Here is an 18,845-nt window from a genome sequence, read left to right on the forward strand (position 1 = left end):
GCGGGGCGTTGGCCCCGCCTAGCCGGGCCCGGGAAACCCCTGGAGGCAGTGTGGAGGCGGCAGAGCCATGGGCGCCAACGCGCGGCCTTTGGGGGCCCGTGCTGGCGGCGGCCGGGGCGCGGCGCCGTCCCGGACGAGCTCTTGCGCGCCGTGGCTACCGCTGCCGCCTCTCTCCTGGCTCTTTTTGTTGTTACTGGCAGCGCCCGGCGCTTGGGCCGCGGGATACCAGGTGAGTGCGGCCCGCGAGCGGAAACGTACACTAGCGGGAGTGAAGCCCCGAGTAGGATCCGGAGGTGTGGGTGGGTCTGTTTCGTGGATGCCTAGTGAATGGTGCCAACATGACAATGTGGCCTGAGTGCATACTTTGTGTCATTGAGAGGTCTGGCTGTGCGTGTCTGAGAATGGGGCTGTCTGTATCTGCCTCTCTGCTTCTGTGGGTCGGCTTCCTTGGACTCTGCATGTATTTACCTGTGAGGTTGGGTGTGAGCAGGTTAGCAGCTGCATGTGTGGTGGGAAATTGTTAGAGCTGGGAGTCAACTGCTGAAAGTTCCTTCCTGGCTCCCACTTCCTGGCTACGTGACCTTGGCCAAGTCACTTCATCTCTTTGAACCTCACTGTTGTCATCTGAAAACTGGAGATAATATTGCTCCCACCCTGCAGGGTGTCTGCCTGGTATTTGTAAATGCTTCATAAACATTAGCCACTACTATTATTGCCCCAAGGTGTGAATGAGAGGTGAGAAGTTGTGCCAGGTGGGAGTTGTCTGTGACACAGCTATGTGTGTCCTCCCTGAGAGGGCCTGGCTCCACCTGAGTCACCTGCTTCTAGATCAAGACTTACCTTATGTCCTCCCCAACCCCCCTACGGCAGCCTGCCTCTTAACTTTGGGGTTACTGACAGGGTATGTGGGTTTGTGTTTGGGGTCCCTGTGCAGACATGCCCCAGAGTGGAGCCAGACATGCTGAATGTGCACTTGGTGGCCCACACACATGATGACGTGGGCTGGCTAAAGACGGTGGACCAGTACTTTTATGGCAGTGAGTAGAGGATGGGGACTGACTCCTGGGACACCCAGAGCCCCTCTGAGCCCCTCGGATCCTTTCAGGGTCCTGGACGATAGGGTGGGGGCAATGCCCAGCTTGGACTCCTGTGTCTAGGAATGTTCCCCTTGATTTGCTGGTCCCTGACTGCCTGACCTCTGTGCCCACAGTCCAGAATGACGTCCAGCACGCTGGGGTGCAGTACATCCTAGACTCGGTCATCTCTTCCCTGCTGGTGGAGCCCACCCGCCGCTTCATCTATGTGGAAATTGCCTTCTTCTCCCGTTGGTGGCACCAGCAGACAAATGCAACACAGGAAATCGTGCGGAGCCTGGTGCGCCAGGGTGAGTCTGCCCTAAGGAAGTGAAAAGAGGAAGCCCAGCCCAGCTTCTTTTTCTGCTACCTTGGCTTCCGAGATTTTATCATGCCATGTGCAGCCTGTATGTGGCTGCACCTGCCTGAAATTTCCCCTTATTTGGAAAACTCCTATGCGTCCTGTAAGGCCCCACCTCCAGTAGGTCCTCTGGGAAGTCTGCCATGCTGAGAGGCCTTCTGTTCCATATCTCTCTACACTGGCCTGGGAGTGACCCCTCTTCTCCCAGGCCTGGGCATGCATCTTCTCATTCCCTGCGTCACCAGCCCCAGCCTCATTCCTGGCCCTGACAAATGGCTTGGACTTTACCCCTCCTGGCACAGGACGCTTGGAGTTTGCCAATGGTGGCTGGGTGATGAATGATGAGGCAGCCACCCACTATGGAGCCATCATCGACCAGATGACACTCGGGCTGCGCTTCCTGGAGGACACATTTGGCAGTGACGGTCGCCCCCATGTGGCCTGGCACATCGACCCCTTCGGCCACTCTCGGGAACAGGCCTCCCTGTTCGCACAGGTACCTCCCGGACCTCTCTTGGGCCTGCCCCTTAATTCCCTCTGACTCCTCCCCTGGCCACTCAATCTCCACCCTTCTCTGCAAGCTCATATGGACCAAACCCTGTCCCTTGGCCCTCTGGTCCCTTGAGATCCTGCCTCTTGGGTGAGCTGTGAATTCCATTTCTTTTCGGCTCTGGCCTTGGCCCTGCTGTGCCCCAGCCTAGGATGACCCTACCTCTCCTCCAGTTGGCTCCTCCCTCTCCCTTGACCCCACCCCGTTTGTTATGATCCCTGCTCCTCCCCAAGCTGGGTGGCAGGTAAAGGTCTGCTGTTTCTCAGCCGGCTGCGTTACCTGTGCAGTGACCCCAACCCTTTCCCATGCTTAGTCTGTGGAAGGGGCAAGGGGAAAGTGGAGGTGGGTTCTAATGTGGGACCTGCCCCCTCCTGGCTCACCTACAGTGCTTCTAACCCTTCCACGAACTTCGGAATGAACCGGAGGGCCTCCCTAGTTTCAGATCCAGTTTTTCTACCTGTGCTCTGAGGGGGCTGGCGGTTGGTGATGAGGTTGGTGATGAGGAGCTGGGTACTTACTCATCCTGCCCTCTCCTGCTCTCCAATCCCACTCCTCATCCCGCCCCGCCTCTAGATGGGCTTTGACGGCTTCTTCTTCGGGCGCCTGGATTATCAAGACAAGAAGGTGCGGAAGAAGAACCTAGAGATGGAGCAGGTGTGGCGGGCTAGTGCCAGCCTGAAGCCCCCTGCCGCCGACCTCTTCACCAGTAAGGGGGTGGCGTAGGGCGGGACAGGGCCAGCCCCAGGCTCAGAAGGGCTCTGGGCTTGTTTTTATAGTCTGCTGCCATTGTCTTGAAATTCTTAATCATTTATGAACAAGGGCTTTGTATTTGCACTTTGCGCTGGGCCCCACAAATTCTGAAGTCCATCCCTGCTAGGGCCTGGCAGGTTTGGGGTGTGGGGTCACCCCTGAGCCTGATGCGGGCTTGCAGGTGTGCTCCCCAACATTTACAACCCGCCGGAGAAACTGTGCTGGGACGTGCTGTGTGCCGACACCCCCTTTGTGGAGGACCCAAGCAGCCCTGAGTACAATGCCAAGGAGCTGGTCCAGTACTTCCTGCAGTTGGCCACTACCCAGGTAACCCCAATGTCCAGAACCTGGTATACATGCACCAGGCCCTTCCCTCAGCCCAGCATTCCCCTCTGAGGAAGGGAGTATTCCATTCACCACCACCAGGCCCTCCTCCTGGATTTGTGTGCATTTCGATTAGAAATGGTGACCCCTTTGCCACCCCACACAACCACCATGATCAGGAGACAGCATGGCATGGTAGGCCCAAGAGAATTAATTACTCAACAGCTTGTGGTTATTTTCCTGTATGTCCCTCTGCTTCTATGTGACACACTTCCACTCCTGCCCCTCAGACCTCTGTGCACCCACACTTTTTTTTTTTTTGGTGGTAGGGGAGTTAATTAGGTTTATTTATTTATTTAATGGAGGTACTGGGGATTGAACCCAGGACCTCGTGCATGCTAAGCACGCCCTCTACCACTGAGCTAGACCCTCCCCTCTGTGTACTCACACTCTTGACCACATATCGACCAAGACACAGCTGTCCACAGGGGTGGCCCAGGACACCCTGGCTTGAGAACACCCCCATCCCACCTGCAGAGCCAGTCCTACTGCACCAACCACATTGTGATGACCATGGGCTCAGACTTCCAATATGAGAATGCCAACATGTGGTTCAAGAACCTTGACAAGCTCATCCAGCTGGTCAACGCCCAGGTGAGTGTCCCCACCCCATGCGCACGTGTGCTTGGGCCACATACACCATCTATGGATGCTATCTTAGTTTTCTATTGTTACTTCAACAAATTACCATAAATGTAGTGGCTTAAAACAACAGAAATCAGATTATCTTACAGTTCTCTAGGTCAGAAGTCTGACATAGGTCTCACTGGGCTAAAATCAAGATGTCAGCAGGGCTGCATTCCTTCTGGAAGCTCTAGGGGAAAGTCTCCTTGCCTGGTCTAGCTTCTAGAGGCTGCCCACATTCCTTGGCTCATGGCCTCATCCTCTGTCTTCAAAGACAACAACGTAGCAGCTTTCTGAGCCTGCCTCTGTTGTCACATCTCTTTCTCTCACTCGCATATCTTCTACCTCCCTCTTCAACTTTTAGAGACCCTTGTGATTACACTGGACCCACCAAATAATCCAGGATAATCTAGTTTAAAGTCAGTTGATTAGCAGCCTTCATTCTGCAGTCTTAATTCCCTTGTTCTGTGTAACCTAACATAGGCACAGGTTCTGGGGATTAGGACATGGGTATCTTTGGGTGACTGTTATTCTGCCTACTGCAGGCTTGTTGATATGGCCCTGTAAGTGGCCTGTGGCCATGTGGGCCGGCAGTCACTCTCCCATCAGCACGGAACCTTGTCTCCCCTCTCCCATCAGTTCCATCCCCAGAGCTGCCTCCCGGCACCATCTCTATGTCCTCACCTTCCACTTGCTCCCTGACCTACTGTTTCACCAAAACCAGCTCTCAGTGACATCACCAAGGGCCTTCCAGAAGACATTTCCCAGTCCTCCCCAAGTCCCTGGTCCCTGAGGAAGCTTCAACACCTTGGCCACTTCCTCCTGCAAATACCACATTCCTGGGCTGCCAGGAGGTCACCCTCTCTAGGTTTTCTCCTGCCTGCTCCTTCCCCCACTTTATTTTACTGGAAGTGGAGTTCCTTGGTTCAAATCCTGGCTTTGCCACTTACCGGCTCCGTCACTTTGAGGAATGTTCTTAAGCACTCAGTACCTTAATTTTCTTACCTAGGAAATGGGCAGAATGGTGGTTCCCACCTGACAGGGCTATTGATGAAAGTTTAATGAGTTCGTTTGCACAGATCAGTAGAACAGTGCCAGGTAGATAGTAAGTGTTATGGTGGTTTATTATTATTACTTGGGGGCTGGAAACCTTCTGCTTCTCCTTTAAGACCCCAGCTGCAATGTCTTCTTCTCCAGGAAGCCTTCACCAGGCCCCAGCCGGAGCTCTTGCTTTTTTCTCCTGCTCACAACAGTCCCCATAAATAGCTATGATGATACTTCTAGGGTGACTGTAACCAACTGACTACCTGCTCGGTCTTTCTCCTCTGCACTTGGCTGTGAATTCCATGAGAGCAGGGCTAGCCTCTGCTTGTGGATTGTGTCCACAATCCTGAGCATAAGCATACTGAAGAATCAAGTGATTGTTTGCTGAGTGAATACAGTGTGTGTGTTTGTGTGTATATGTGTGTAAATGTGTATACGAGTGTGTTTAGGGGTGTAGATGTGTGTTTGCACAAAAAGGCATGTAGTCCTATGCACTTCCTTTCATTCCTCAAGTGATTGTTTTATTTATTTTTTAACTGAAGTATAGGTGATTTAGAATATTGTGTTAGTTTCAGGTGTACAGCAACATGATTCAGTTATATATATATATATGTATATGTGTATATATATATATATATATATTTGATTCTTTTCCATTGTAGATTATTATAAGATATTCAGTATAGCTCCCTGTGCTATACAGTAAATCCTTGTTACTTACCTATTTTATGTATAGTAGTTTCTATCTGTTAATCTGATACTCCTAATTTATCCCTCGCCTGACCCTTTCCCCTTTGGTAACCATGTTTGTTCTCTATGTCTGTTCTCTCTGAGTCTGTTTTGTATGTAGATTCATTTGTATTTTTTTTAATTCCACATATAAGTGATATATGGCATCTATCTTTCTGTGTCTGATTTACTTCACTAAGTATAATATTCTCTGGGTCATTCAAGTGTTTGTTGAACACCTCTTAAATGAGGCACAGGGGACGCAACTCGAGCAGAACAAACATCCTTTGACTCAGACGTCACCTTGTTCCTCAACCTCCTCAGTTGAAAATGAGCCTCCATTCATTATGACAGTTGTGTCATTTGGCAATAACCTTACAGTGCTGAGAAATTATTCCTCCTTTATAACATCATGTTCAGTTTTTCCATGAAAATTTTTAATAAAATTGGAATTAATAAAAATTTTAGTAAAATCTCAGATTTATTCTTGCATCCCTGAAACTCTTTCCAGGCTGGTCATATTTAGCTTTCGCCAACATTCATTTTCACACTTGGCTGTTGGTTTGCACTCATATTGTGTCTTAAGGCAATCTGAACCCCACAGATGCATGAAAGTGTGCACATGTGTATGACTATGTATGTGTACACCTGTGGGCCCCCAGGAAGGTATGGACTCCCGAGGGCTCACACACACACCCCTCCCCGCAGCAGCAGGCCAACGGGAGCCGCGTCAATGTTCTCTACTCCACTCCCGCCTGTTACCTCTGGGAGCTGAACAAGGCCAACCTCACCTGGTATTTGGGGGAAACTGGGGAGCTTGGGGGGGTGGCAAGCCCTGTGGGTCGTGACCCTGCCCTCAATGCCTCTGCTGCTGCAGGTCGGTGAAAGAGGATGACTTCTTCCCCTATGCTGATGGGCCCCACATGTTCTGGACTGGCTTCTTTTCCAGTCGGCCCGCCCTCAAACGTTACGAGCGCCTCAGCTACAACTTCCTGCAGGTAGGTGGGTGCCAGGTTCGAGGGGGTGGCCCACGGGCCTCGACAGGCCCGGTGCCCCAAAAAACTCCCTGCCCTACAGGTGTGCAACCAGCTGGAGGTGCTGGCGGGTCCGGCAGCCAATGTGGGACCCTACGGCTATGGAGACAGTGCACCCCTCAGTAGGTGTCCGGCCCGTGAGGGGATAGGGGTGGGTGGGCTGAAGTTGGACTCCTGGCCTCGGCCGCCCCCTTGAGTCCCTTCTTAAAGCCCCTAAGAACCTAGCCTGTCCGCACGTGACTTTTCGCGTCTCCTTGGGGTCCGGGCCGAGAGTGCTATGGAGACTCCCACTGGGCTCACCATCTGCCTACAGATGAGGCGATGGCCGTGCTCCAGCACCACGACGCGGTCAGCGGCACCTCCCGGCAGCATGTGGCCAACGACTACGCGCGCCAACTTGCTGCAGGCTGGGGGCCCTGCGAGGTGTGGGGCGGAGCCTGGGAGAGGGGGAGACAGGAAGGGGCGGGTCCTGGAAAATAGGGGGCGGGGACAAGAAGGGGCGTGGTTGAAGGCTGTTTAGAAGGGCTCGTAGGGCGGGGATTGTGGGAGGGGAGGAGAAGGAACGGGGCGGGGCCTGTGGTGGGAGGGGCGGGGACAGGCAGGGGAGAGGTTGGGGACCCTCTTGGGCTTCCTGAGCAGACCTTTCCCTTTATGCGCCTCCCCAGGTTCTTCTGAGCAATGCGCTGGCGCAGCTCAGCGGCTTCAAGGAGGACTTCACGTTCTGTCGCGAGCTCAACATCAGCGTGTGTCCTCTGAGCCAGACAGCGAAGAGCGTGAGCCAGCCCGGAGCGGGAGGGGTGGGGCCGGGGGCAGATTCCATGGTCGGTGGGTGGGACGAGAGCCGGAGAAACCTCTAGCTAGGGCTAAAAGGAGGCGGGGCTGATGGGCTCCTGGGGGGCTCAGCCGGTTGCTGATCCCTCTGGGGCGAGATCACTAGGGGTGCAGTGAAGTTGGGGCAGGACGGAGACCAGTGCACCACTCGAGGGGCTTGAATACCCAGGGACGTTGCCGCATACGGTGGGTGGGTTTGCAGAAGGTCTGCTGTGACCCGTGCCTGCTTTGACCTTCCCACCCAGTTCCAGGTGACCATTTATAACCCACTGGGACGGAAAGTGGATTGGATGGTGCGGCTGCCTGTCAGCAAACACGTTTTCCTCGTGAGGGACCCCAATGGCACAACTGTGCCCAGCGATGTAAGCCCATTCGACAAATTCGAGGAATACCCTTCCCCCCACCCCCGAAACCTCCTGCTATGGGCATTTCTCCCTTCTCCCCATGGACACTTCCTCCATGGATACCTCCTTCCTCCTCTGTCTCTTGGGTACCCCGCCTTCATGGATACCTCTCCCCTCCATGAATACCTTCTGCCCATTACTATCTCTTCCTCTTGATGTCTTCCCCCACTGCCCCTTAATATCACACCCCCTTGGGAACACCCCCCCTCCCATGAGTACTTCCCCCTTTTTAATATCGACCCATGATAAAATTTCCCCTTATCCTGGAAGGCGTCTTCCCACCAACCTTTTCCTCCCCCAAGAATCTGTCTTTCCCGCCCTCCCCTGTCTCAAGGATCCCTTCCCACACTTACTCCCTCACTTCTTCCCCCTCCCACAGTAGCCCCACCCTCCTAGTGGGTTTTTTCCACCTTATGAATCTTTGCAGTCTTTAACTTAGAATTTATGACACCCCCATCCTCCCTACCCAACACCTAATTTTTTTCTCCCCATCCCGGGACTCTTTCCCTTCCTCAAGTTTGACCTGTCCCTGTATGTGTGGCTTTATATGTGTACTCACAGCTGCTTGACTTGGTTTCCTTCCTCCCTCATCCGAGGTGGTGACGCTTCCCAGCTCAGACAGTCAGGAGCTGCTTTTCTCAGCCTCAGTGCCTGCCCTGGGCTTCAGCATCTACTCAGTAACCCAGGTGCCTGGTCAAAGGCCCCAGGCCCACAACCTCCATTCCATATTCCAGAAGCCCTCGTCCCGCGTCTTGGTCATCCAGAATGAGGTGAGACCCCATTCAGATCCCCTTCCATGCCTGGGTGGCAAATTTGAGGTGTGGCAGTGAGCTGCACGGACTCTGGGTCAGTGGGTCTTAAGTTCATGGCCTAAGGTCATCAGTCCCCCACTGGGTGTCCTCAAGTCAGTGACTGCCTTCCTTTGAGCCTCAGTGTCCTCTTGCAGGGCTATTGTGAAGACCCAGTGTCATCATGGGTGACACCCACCAGATACATCAAAGCTGATGGAGGGAGGGGTGTGCAAATTAAGGGAGGCATGTCAGAGACTTGAAGTAGGGAACCATGTGGCCATTTAGAAGAGGGATCCAAGCAGACAAGGAGCAGCAGATACAAAAGCCCTCAAGTGGGAGGGTGTTGGGTGTTTGGAGAACCCAGTGTGGCTGAAGCAGGGTGTTGAGGGGAGGTGGCATGTCAGACTATGGGGGCCTTTAGGGCCTAGGGGAGGACTCTGGTTTATTGTGAAGGAACCACGGGGGAAAGAGGGTTGCATTAAGACTGTTGTGGACCCTAGCACTTTGGCCTTTTTGGGTCCCTCCTTCCATAAAAAAATGTTTAAAAATATGTTTCATGATGGTATGGGTATAAACACTATGAACCACGCAGGCTTCATGATAATATATTCATTATTATTTCTTTCAAGTTTTCTTCTGATCCTAAAAGAAACTGAGATTTATACATTTCCATGGGCCCTGAACGTCTTGTGAGTTCTGGCACTGTGGTTCCTCTGTCCATCACAAAAGAAGCCCTGATTCCGAGCAGATGGACTACGATCTCACTTCTGGTGTTGCAGGCGCCCTCTGGCGTTGTGGGGGGAAAGGACTGGGGAGCGAGCATGGAAGGCGGGAGACCCGGAAGGGGCTGGCTGCACTGGTCCGAGAAGGCCATGGAGGTAGTGAGAAGTGATCAGATTGAGGATAAGGTAGAAAGTGGAGCTGTCAGGATTTGCTAATAGAATCAGGTGTGAGGAGTGAGAGAGAGGAGGGAAGGGTAGGTGACTCCAGGGTTTTCTCCTGAGCCCCAGGAAGGATGAGGCTGCTGTTCGCTGAAGTGATGGTCATTAATGTCTGTCCACATTTTTCTGCTCAGCACATCAGGGCTAAGTTTGACCCTGACACAGGGCTCTTGGTGGAGATGGAGAACTTGGACCAGAACCTCGTGCTGCCCGTTCACCAAGCCTTCTACTGGTGAGGGAGGACCACCAGGCCAAGGAGGGGGCATGAGTGGAGCTGGGGGCCCTTACCTGACTCTCACCTGCCCTGGCCCCAGGTACAACGCCAGTATGGGTGACAACCAAAGCTCCCAGGCCTCAGGGGCCTACATCTTCAGACCCAGCCGACAGAAACCACTGCTTGTGAGCGGCTGGGCTCAAACCCACCTTGTGAAGGTCAGGGGCCAAGACTAATGAGTGGACATTTGGGGATGGCACATGTTGGGGTGTGTGTGGGGAGGGTGGTGTGCCATATATGGGGTGGGGAGGAGGATTTACATCTACAACAGATAAGAAGGCTAAGGGGGGAAGGTATAGTTTCGTGGTAGGGTGCATGTCCAGCATGCACGAGGTCCTGTGTCCAATCTCTAGTACCTCCATTAAAAAAAAAAAGGAATAAAAATAAAAGCCCAAGTCCCCCCCCAAAAGAAAGAAACAAACAAACAAAGGAAAAGGGGCAGGGGAGGGAAATAGCTCAGTGGTAAAGTGCATGCTTAGCATGCACAAGGTCCTGGGTTCAGTTCCCAGTACTTCCATTTAAAAAACAAAACAAAACAAAAAACCAGCAAAAGAAAGCAAACACTTCAGGGGAATTTTCTGAGGATCCTTCCACAGGGCTGATATTCATAGCTGGTTGTGTGACAGTCACACTGTGGAAGCACACAGAAAGGTGTTCACATCTGTAGTGAGTGTTAAGAGTATACATGGCTTTTGAAATTGGGGGTGGGGTGTTCCCATTTGGCCCATGAATGGGGAGAGCCATGTGTAACTGCTTGAAGATTTCACCAAGGATCTGTGGTAGGAGGGGATTTTATCTGGGTGGATATTTGAGAGTTCACGCTTGCTTAGGGCTTGGGTGATTCTCACTTAGGGTGGGTATCTGAGGGTGCTTCAGGGTTGGGAATAGGGGCTCACACTTGTGGGGTTTCCTGGGGCTTCTTGTTGATGTTTCCCCTTAGGGAGGAAATGGAGAAGGTAATGGCAGGCCTCACATGATTCTCTTGAGGTGAACTCCTGCATACCTGGGTCACTGTATTTGGACATAGTTTTACCTATTGTAACAGTTGCCCAAATTAACTGTGCCTAAAACAAGATGGAAGTTTCTTTCTATCTAAAAGAAAGTCTGGGCAGGTGGGGTGATTCATTATTCATCTAGGCCCCTTCTAGCTTATTGCTCTGTCTTCCTCAGTATTCAGCTTCCACCTCATGACCCAAAATGGCTGCTCAAGCTCCAGACATCACATTTGCATTTGAGCCAGTGGGAGAGCCAGTGGCAGGGGTGGATGTTTTCAGGGCTCACCTCTGCTCAGGTGTGTGCTTACACCTGCCCTCCACCCCCATGTGCCCACAGACAGCCTTGGTGCAGGAAGTGCACCAGAACTTCTCAGCGTGGTGTTCCCAGGTGGTCCGCCTGTACCCAGGACAGCGGCACCTGGAGCTGGAGTGGACAGTGGGGCCAATACCTGTAGGGTGAGTGGTGCAGGCTGGGACTGGGGGCCAGGGGAAGGGCAGAGTGGAGTTCAAATGAGGCTTACAACCTTACCATCCTGTTGGGTACAGTGATGACTGGGGGAAGGAGGTCATTAGTCGCTTTGACACTGCGCTGGAGACAAAAGGACTCTTCTACACAGACAGCAATGGCCGGGAGATCCTGGAGAGGAGGTGGGGTGACTGGGGGCACCGAGGGGTGGTCTGAGGTGTGCTGGGGCCCAGGGCTGGTGGGTCATCTGCTGATCCTAAGGAGTGTGGGAGGATGAAGAGGGAGTGAAGAGCAAGTGACCTGACCCTGGGCCTGATCAAACCCCACCCCACCCCACCCCACCCTAGGCGGGATTATCGACCCACCTGGAACCTGAATCAGACTGAGCCGGTGGCGGGAAACTACTATCCAGTCAACAGCCGCATTTACATCACGGTACCCATCCCTCGTTGTGCTCCCCACTTCTTCCTGACACCCCTTTATGGAGTGGGGAGTCATCTCTAATTCTTAATATCACCCAACTGTCCTCAGCAGTCTCCACCATCCTTGTGGGGCCTACCTGGGGACTCAGGCTAGTCGGCAGTGCAGCCTCTCACTCACCCCTCCCCCACCAGGATGGGCACAAGCAGCTGACTGTGCTGACTGACCGCTCCCAGGGGGGCAGTAGCCTGAGTGACGGCTCCATAGAGCTCATGGTGAGTGGCCCGGGCCCCATCTAAGTCAGGGTCCCCCTACCAGTTCCCCCTGCAGGACCGTGAAGCCAGTTTCTGTTGCTAGGTGCACCCCTCTGTTTGTGGTTCCCCACTAAGCTGAGACCTCCATTCCTTTGTGAGAGGTTTACTCCGTGCTTTAATCCAATCCTTACCCAAGCCTCCCCTCCAGGCCCTGACTTGCTCTATCCACGTCCCCGTTAGACACTTACCTCCCTCTGTCCTAGTCCCTTGTTAGGTCGGACCCCCACTTCTACTGAGGACCCCCTACCAGATCTTCGTCCTCATCTGTTCCTCCCAATCTTGAGTTTTTCTTGAAATTCTCACATATATGTATGATTTCCCAATTTCTGGCCTAGAAATTGGCTAGAGGGAACCCTCACCCTCTCCTGGCCACTCTCCCCGCAGGTGCACCGAAGGCTGCTGAAAGACGATGCACGCGGAGTAGGGGAGCCGCTGCTGGAGGCGGGGTCTGGGCTGTGGGTGCGAGGGCGCCACCTGGTGCTGCTGGACAAGGCCCAGTCCGCGGCCGCCGGGCACCGGTTGCAGGCGGAGAAGGAAGTCCTGGCCCCGCAAGTGGTGCTGGCCTGGGGTGGCGGCGCCCCCTACCACCCCGAAGTTGCCCCACGCACGCAGGTGAGGGGCGGTGGGGCCCGCAGAAAGGGGACCTGAACGAAGCCTGGCGGAGAGGGTTGGGAGGAAGGCAGGGTTATGGGCAGGTTTTTCTAGGCTTAACCGGTACTCACCTCGCCCGCCCCTGACCCGTCCTGGGGAGGACGTAAGCTAGTCCTGTACGCTTAGCTCAGCCAGTCATCCAGGCAGCCTCCGCCGCGCTCTCTCGCCTACTCACCTTCTCCAGCCTCGGTCCTGCTCCGCCCATCACCCTGCCTGCTTCTTCTCGGCCTTAACTCTAGTCTCCGGCCAGATCAGTCCCGCCCCAAACCTGGCCCTGCCCCGCCCCCTCATTGGCTCGGTCCTCCCCTTCCTGCCACGCCCCCTAACCGCGTCCAAGGCACGCCCCTCCGCGCCGGATCTCCGCCTCCTGACCGCTGCTCAGTCCCGCCCCTCCCGACTCAGTCCCCCCTCCTCTTCCGCAGTTCTCGGGGCTACGCCGAGAGCTGCCACCCTCCGTGCATCTACTTACATTGGCCCGCTGGGGTCCGAATACGGTGCTGCTGCGCTTAGAGCACCAGTTCGCCGTAGGAGAGGACTCTGGTCGCTGCCTGAGCTCCCCGGTGACCTTGGACTTGACGGTGAGGAGGGCAGAGGTGGGAAGAAGAAAGGAGAGAGGCGAGACGGGAAACCCGCTTTGTCCTAACTCAGCGCCGCCCATCCACTGCCCGCAGGACCTGTTCTCCACTTTCACCATCACCAACCTGCAGGAAACCACGCTGGCGGCCAACCAGTTACGGGCCCACGCCACCAGGCTCCGGTGGACACCGAACACGGGTGGGGACCTGCCCGGAGATGGGGGCCGTGTGGGAGGCGTGGGAATGTTGACCAGGACTAGGTATAGAGCTCAAGCGCCTGAGTCGGTGTTCAGATCCAAATTAGGGGTTTAAGGATCAGAAGGGGGTCCAGCAAACTGGTGGTAGGACTTGAGGGTTTGAAGATGGAGTTCAGTCCCAAGAACAAGATTTGAGAGTCTCCGTGGGTGTCTAGCTCTGGGGGCAGGGGTTGGCTTGATGGTCTTTGGGGCGAGACTTGTGGATGTGAGGATGGTGGTCAAGCGTGGGAGAGGGATTTGGGATCTGGGGGTGGTGTCTAGGCCCTGGGAGGCAGTTGAAGGGTCTGGGAGTGAGGCCCTGGGGACAGATTAAAGGTGGTGTGTCTGTGTTCAGGCCCAGGGGAGGGAGAATGGCAGTGCTGTGGGGTGGCATGGGATATTAAGGCAGAGAAAGTCTGCACCCCTCACTCCTCCCCTCTACCTCCCCAGGCCCCACACCCCATCGTTCTCCCCACTGGCTGGTCTCTGCCAACATCACACTGCAGCCTATGGAAATTCGTACCTTCTTGGCCTCAGTCCAATGGAAAGAGGACCGCTAGACCTGCCGGGGACAAGGTGCCCCCTTCTGAGCCTGAGCCTACTCCTCCAGGGGAGTCACAAACTCTCCCCCTTCTCTTGCTGCTGTTGCTACCACCAACAAAAGCCATTAAAATGCCCCTACCAAGACTCAGGTTAAGGTGTGACTGAGTGTGGGTTTTCATTTTTCAATGGAATTTATGACCCAGAAAGGTCAGCAAACCTTAGCTGACCCTTGACCCGAGGCCTTGCAGGCCTGAATCCTCACCCCAGGGTCTACGCTGTTCATACCCCACCTCACTCACCAGTTTGTTCTCCACTCCTGCTTCACTCCTTCGTCCACTCAGGCTGTGACACAGCTGTTTGAGAAGCCATCGAGGGCAGGCTTTTGCTGGACCTGGGCTGGGAAAGCCAGACATACCTTGGGGCCTTCCAGACTCTGTCTTGGGGCCCTGAGGGCAAGGAATCTGGGAGGTCCTGGGGGTGGGTGGAATTACCCAAAGCCGGATCTTGGACAGAAAGGCTGGAGCTGTGGGCCTCCCAGGAGACAGACAGAGGGGCTGCCATGTCCTAGTATGTTCTTGAGTCTTACAGAGGCAGGAGATCTTGGGATGAAACCTGAGATTTAGGGTTGAAAGGAGGTGACCTATCCTCCAGTTTGTAGAGTCTGGTATGGGTCCTTTGAAGTCGTATGGGGGCTAGGAGGGCATGCCAAGCCCACCTGCAGCCCCTGTGGGGACCAGTGTTTGGATGCTTGGGCCCCTGATTGTTAGAGGTGCCTCCAGAAAATATTTGTAAGTCTCCCTTGATGGGGAACATGCATGAGCCTGGGCCAGCTTAGAACCCCTAGGCAGATCACAGATGGTCTAGTTGTTGGATGTGCCTCTTGAAAAGTTTTCTAAGTCTCCCCCTAAAATGATAGACCAGAGAGGCCCAAGGAGGGCACCCCAGTCTAGCTGCCATCCTGCATGGGGTCCAATCACTGGATGTATCTGCCTCAAACTTTTAAGTTTCCTTCCAAAAGGGGAAGGCAGCAGAGCCAGGCAGGGTAGTCTGGGGCATGTGCCCCAGGGCCATCTCCTGTCCTTCGGGCCCCAACATAGGTGCCCACCAAAATTGCTTCTGAGTTTTCCTCTGGTGGCAGGGATCGGGCTGGGCCAAGCAGTGTGCCCCAGGGATGGCATCTCATGTCCGGTCATCCATGTGCTTTCTGAAAATATATCCAAATCCCGGGCATTGTCCAAGGAGACCCCTGGAGGTGGTCCTGGGTCCTTCCTCCATCCTGCATGGAGCACAATACCGGTGCATTCCTGTAAACCTCTCTAAGGTGTCCTTGGTAGTGGGGACAGGCTAGCCAGAGAGACTCAGGGTGGGCACCCAGGCCAGGCTGTGGTTCTGCACAGGTCCTGGTATTGGATTCATGACACTTGCTTGTGCCTCCTGAAAACATCCATGTCCTCATCCAAAGGGGAGGCACTGGCCTGGGCTGGACAACTTGGCCCACCCACAGGCTCAGGTGCTGTCAGTCTTGGATCTCAGTTATTGGGACACCTGAAAAGTTTATGTGACTTTCTGTGGAGGCCAGGACCGGCCTGGGCCAGACATGGAGGCCCAAGGGTGTGGCAACCTGGTTGCTGTCTAGAGTGGGTCCCTGTTGGCAGAAGCATCCCCCTCAAACATTTCTAAATCCTGGTCCAGTGTGGACAGGCTCCGGGCCCGCTAGGAAGTTCTGGGTCGGGACCTTGGCATGCCAATGGTTTTGTGTGAGGCTCTGTCTTAGGAAGTGCCTGGCAAAAATGTTTCTAGTTCTCTCTGGTGGTGTGGACAGGACTGGATGGGCCAGCGTGTCCTGGGAAGTGTGACTGTGGCCTGGCTGCCATCCTTTTGTGCCCTGGTCAATGCATTCTTCTATCCTGAGCAGGGGCACCGGCCTAGACTGGCAGAGAGGCTGGGTGAAGTCACCCAGGCCCATGGTGGCCCTCCTTCAGTGCCAGCCTTTAAGATTGCCTCCTATAAAGATTTCTAAGTCCTCCTCACTAGGACAGTGCCGACCCAGGCTGGGTAGGAATGCCCACAGCTTATGTGGGGCCTGGACTGAAGATGTGCCTGGGCCAAGCAGGGAGGGTGCCCCAGGTCCACCCAGTGACCCACTTAAGGCCTAGTCACTGGAGGCACTCCCAAAAATGTTTCTAAGTCCCCTTGAGAAGGCTGGACCAGCTGGGACAGCCGTGGAGGCTGAGGGGGGCACCAGAGGCCCACTATCGTTGTGCTTATGGGCCTCATTTTCAGAGGTGCCCCCTTTGTTGGTGGGGCCAGGAAGTCATCCAGAGGCAGGCACCCAGACAGGACTGTTGGCACTGTGCCTCTCGAGTTTCCCAGTCCCCCTCTGGGTGAGGGCCACTGGCCTGGGCTTAGAGGGCTCCCCAGTGCTACCTGTAGACACCTGGGTGGCCCAGTTGCTAGATCTGCTTCTCCCCTCTATTTTTCTAAATCTCCCCCGGGAGGAGGATTCTGGTCCTAGCCACCGAGGGAAGCCTCAGGGAGGGTGTTCTGGCCCCACCCATGCTCACAGGTGGGCCCTATTCATCACATATGCTTCTGGAAAATGTTTCCAACTCCTCTCTAGCGAGGCAGTGACCAGGCTAGGGACCACCTTCGAGGGTAGCCAGGGCTTGGGGGGGAAGTCCTGTGTGGGGATGGGTCACCAGATGTGCTTCCTGAAAATTTAAGCCCTCTTGGGAGGAAGAGACTAAACTGAGATGGCCTGGGAGGCCCGTGGAGAAGGCTGAGACAGCCTTCTGTGCAGCCTCAGCAGCCACTTGTCCATGTGAGTCTGGGTCATTGGGGGTGCCTCCTGAAAAATGTCTAAGTCCTCCTTGGGGGCTGAGAACAGCACTGGCCACCCAAGGAGTTCTGTGGACGGTGCTCCGGGCCCACCAGGCCACCCTGGGCTGCTGCGGGCCGAGGGTAGGTACATTGTTCGAGTGAGACCCAGAAGAGGTGGCGTGAGGAGGGGTGGGGGCAGTGTCCAGGCCAGTTGTCGGGCGCAGTCTGGTGGCCGCTTTTTATATCACCCTCGGAGCTCCGCTGCAGCGGGCGTGAGATGGACTCCCAACAGCCAAGCCCAAGGACAAGTTCCATCAACCTGGCAGCGCTGCCACACACTCCACCTCCGAACAGGCTTCTCTGATATTGTCACTGCAGTGTAGAGGAGAGTGGCATCTGGGAACTGCCCAGGTGAGCTGACTGCACACGGAGATCCCCTCCACCAGGTGATCAGGGTATGGCGCCCTGTGCTCGGCTGCATTCCCACCTGGTGTCCGGTTGTTGGGAGTGCTTCCTGAGAATCTTTCTAGGTCCCCGTCTTGAGGCCAAGATTGTGCCGGGCACTGCTGCCAGATGTGCGTCCAGAAAATTTTCTCTTCCGAAGAAGGGATAGGGAGGCCCAGAGAAGGCCTCCAATGTCCAACTGCAGTTACACTGGGGCTTGTTTTTGGACACTCCTCCCAAAACTTTATAAGCCTTCCTCCAGTGGCAGGGACCAACCCAGGCCAAACAGAGGGGTGCAGAGGTGGGCACCTTGGACCTGGTCAGGGTCCTCAGCAGATGCTTGATCTTCTAAAGTAGCTGCTGGAATTTTTTTTTTTTAAAAAACCCATTGAATTGTAAGCTTTAAAGCAGTCCACTGTATAATATGTGTATTATGTCTCAATAAATCTGTTCAAATAAATAAGTATATTAAGAGTTTCCAGATACATCGTAAATTTGCATAACATTTTATTTCTTTATTTTATAGCAGTAAAAATAAGAATTCGATTGCCTTAGGGATATTCTAGCTGTTTGCATTTCAAAGTTCTCTAGGGAAACACTAAAAAACGGATGTAAATTTCCTTGCAGTGTTAAATGTACACTTAAGAGTTTTATTGAACACACTTCATAGCTTGTGGTTGGTCTGAGAAGAGCCTGCATGCTCAGGATAGGGCTGTGTGTTCAAACTTCCAGCAGAGCCAAGTTCTCTCGAGGCCATGGGATCTTTATCTAAAATAACAAATCTGTGGGAGTAGGGAAGGAATGGGTGGAAGCCTCAACGCTGTAAACGGTGAAGGATGAAAATGGTCAGGTAATTTTTAAGTTTGTAAACAAGGGTCACAGTTTCATGAGTAGGTAGCCTCGAAACATTATCCCAAGACCCTGACTGTTCTAGTTCTAGTCTGGCCCGGCCTGGGTGCTCCTCTTGCTCTGGACTAGGGCGTCCCTCCATTTGGAAACTGGCACTTGAATTCCATGTGCACACTTGTTTCCCGCTTTCAGAAGGTGCTGCAGCTTGCTACCAAGGGTGGAGAACGAATTCTAATTAAATACAAACATCCCCAGCTGGGACAGACTCCGGCCCGCGATACCGGGCCGGAGGTGGGGGTGGGGGGGTGGGGGGGTGGGGGGTGGGGGGTGGGGCCCGGGGCGGGGGCGGAGCCTTGAGAGCTGCCCAATCAGGGACGCTGCTGCGGAAGGTGGGTGGGGCGACGCTCCGTAAACGGCGTTGGCTCTCCTACTTCGCGTCTCAGCTGACTGACGGCGTCTGGTGGCGCTGCCGCTCGCTCTGTCGCGCTGCGACAGGCACCAGCCGCGGGAGCCGCCGTGGGAGCCGTTGGGACGACTCCGGGGGACGCGGGAGCCGGGAAATGGTGAGTGTGCGAGACTGGGTGTCCAGAGACAAGAGCTGGACGGAGCAGGCCCTGGCGGGACCCGGGCCTCCGCGCCGTCAAGTCCCGAGTTTGCAAAGCCTTGTCCGTGGGGGACGCCGCTCGGACCTCAGTCCCCTCCGGCTCGCAGCGTGGGGAGCGGGGCCGGCAGCCGGGGCCCC

General features: G+C 54.7%; 1 protein-coding gene and 1 long non-coding RNA gene across 3 annotated transcripts in view; both read left to right on the plus strand.

Annotated features, from left to right (window-relative positions):
- The first annotated feature begins 22 nt into the window (after positions 1 to 22).
- On the plus strand, positions 23 to 14,138 carry MAN2B1 (mannosidase alpha class 2B member 1). 2 transcript variants are annotated; one of them, XM_074350655.1, is made up of 24 exons: positions 23 to 229; positions 935 to 1,037; positions 1,211 to 1,384; positions 1,737 to 1,930; positions 2,558 to 2,690; positions 2,916 to 3,061; positions 3,596 to 3,712; positions 6,224 to 6,309; positions 6,393 to 6,513; positions 6,593 to 6,671; positions 6,863 to 6,972; positions 7,215 to 7,322; positions 7,626 to 7,742; positions 8,381 to 8,554; positions 9,651 to 9,748; positions 9,831 to 9,948; positions 11,123 to 11,241; positions 11,332 to 11,433; positions 11,599 to 11,686; positions 11,866 to 11,946; positions 12,370 to 12,597; positions 13,059 to 13,214; positions 13,308 to 13,410; positions 13,898 to 14,138. In XM_074350655.1, the coding sequence occupies exons 1-24, from the start codon at positions 68 to 70 to the stop codon at positions 14,005 to 14,007; spliced, it is 3,027 nt and encodes a 1,008-aa protein (XP_074206756.1). In that variant the 5' UTR covers positions 23 to 67; the 3' UTR covers positions 14,008 to 14,138. The 2 variants fall into 2 exon arrangements, with proteins under 2 accessions (XP_074206756.1, XP_010952504.2); XM_010954202.3 differs by having other exon boundaries at positions 6,227 to 6,309.
- A 4,316-nt stretch (positions 14,139 to 18,454) lies between these two features.
- Positions 18,455 to 18,845, plus strand: part of LOC141574668 (uncharacterized) — a 30,272-nt gene continuing 29,881 nt past the window's right edge. The window contains exon 1 of the long non-coding RNA XR_012501637.1: positions 18,455 to 18,666. This is a non-coding gene — a long non-coding RNA (uncharacterized LOC141574668). The remainder of the gene's footprint in view (positions 18,667 to 18,845) is intronic.

Source organism: Camelus bactrianus, chromosome 22, assembly GCF_048773025.1.
Source record: "Camelus bactrianus isolate YW-2024 breed Bactrian camel chromosome 22, ASM4877302v1, whole genome shotgun sequence".
In the NCBI taxonomy this organism is placed as follows: domain Eukaryota; kingdom Metazoa; phylum Chordata; class Mammalia; order Artiodactyla; family Camelidae; genus Camelus; species Camelus bactrianus.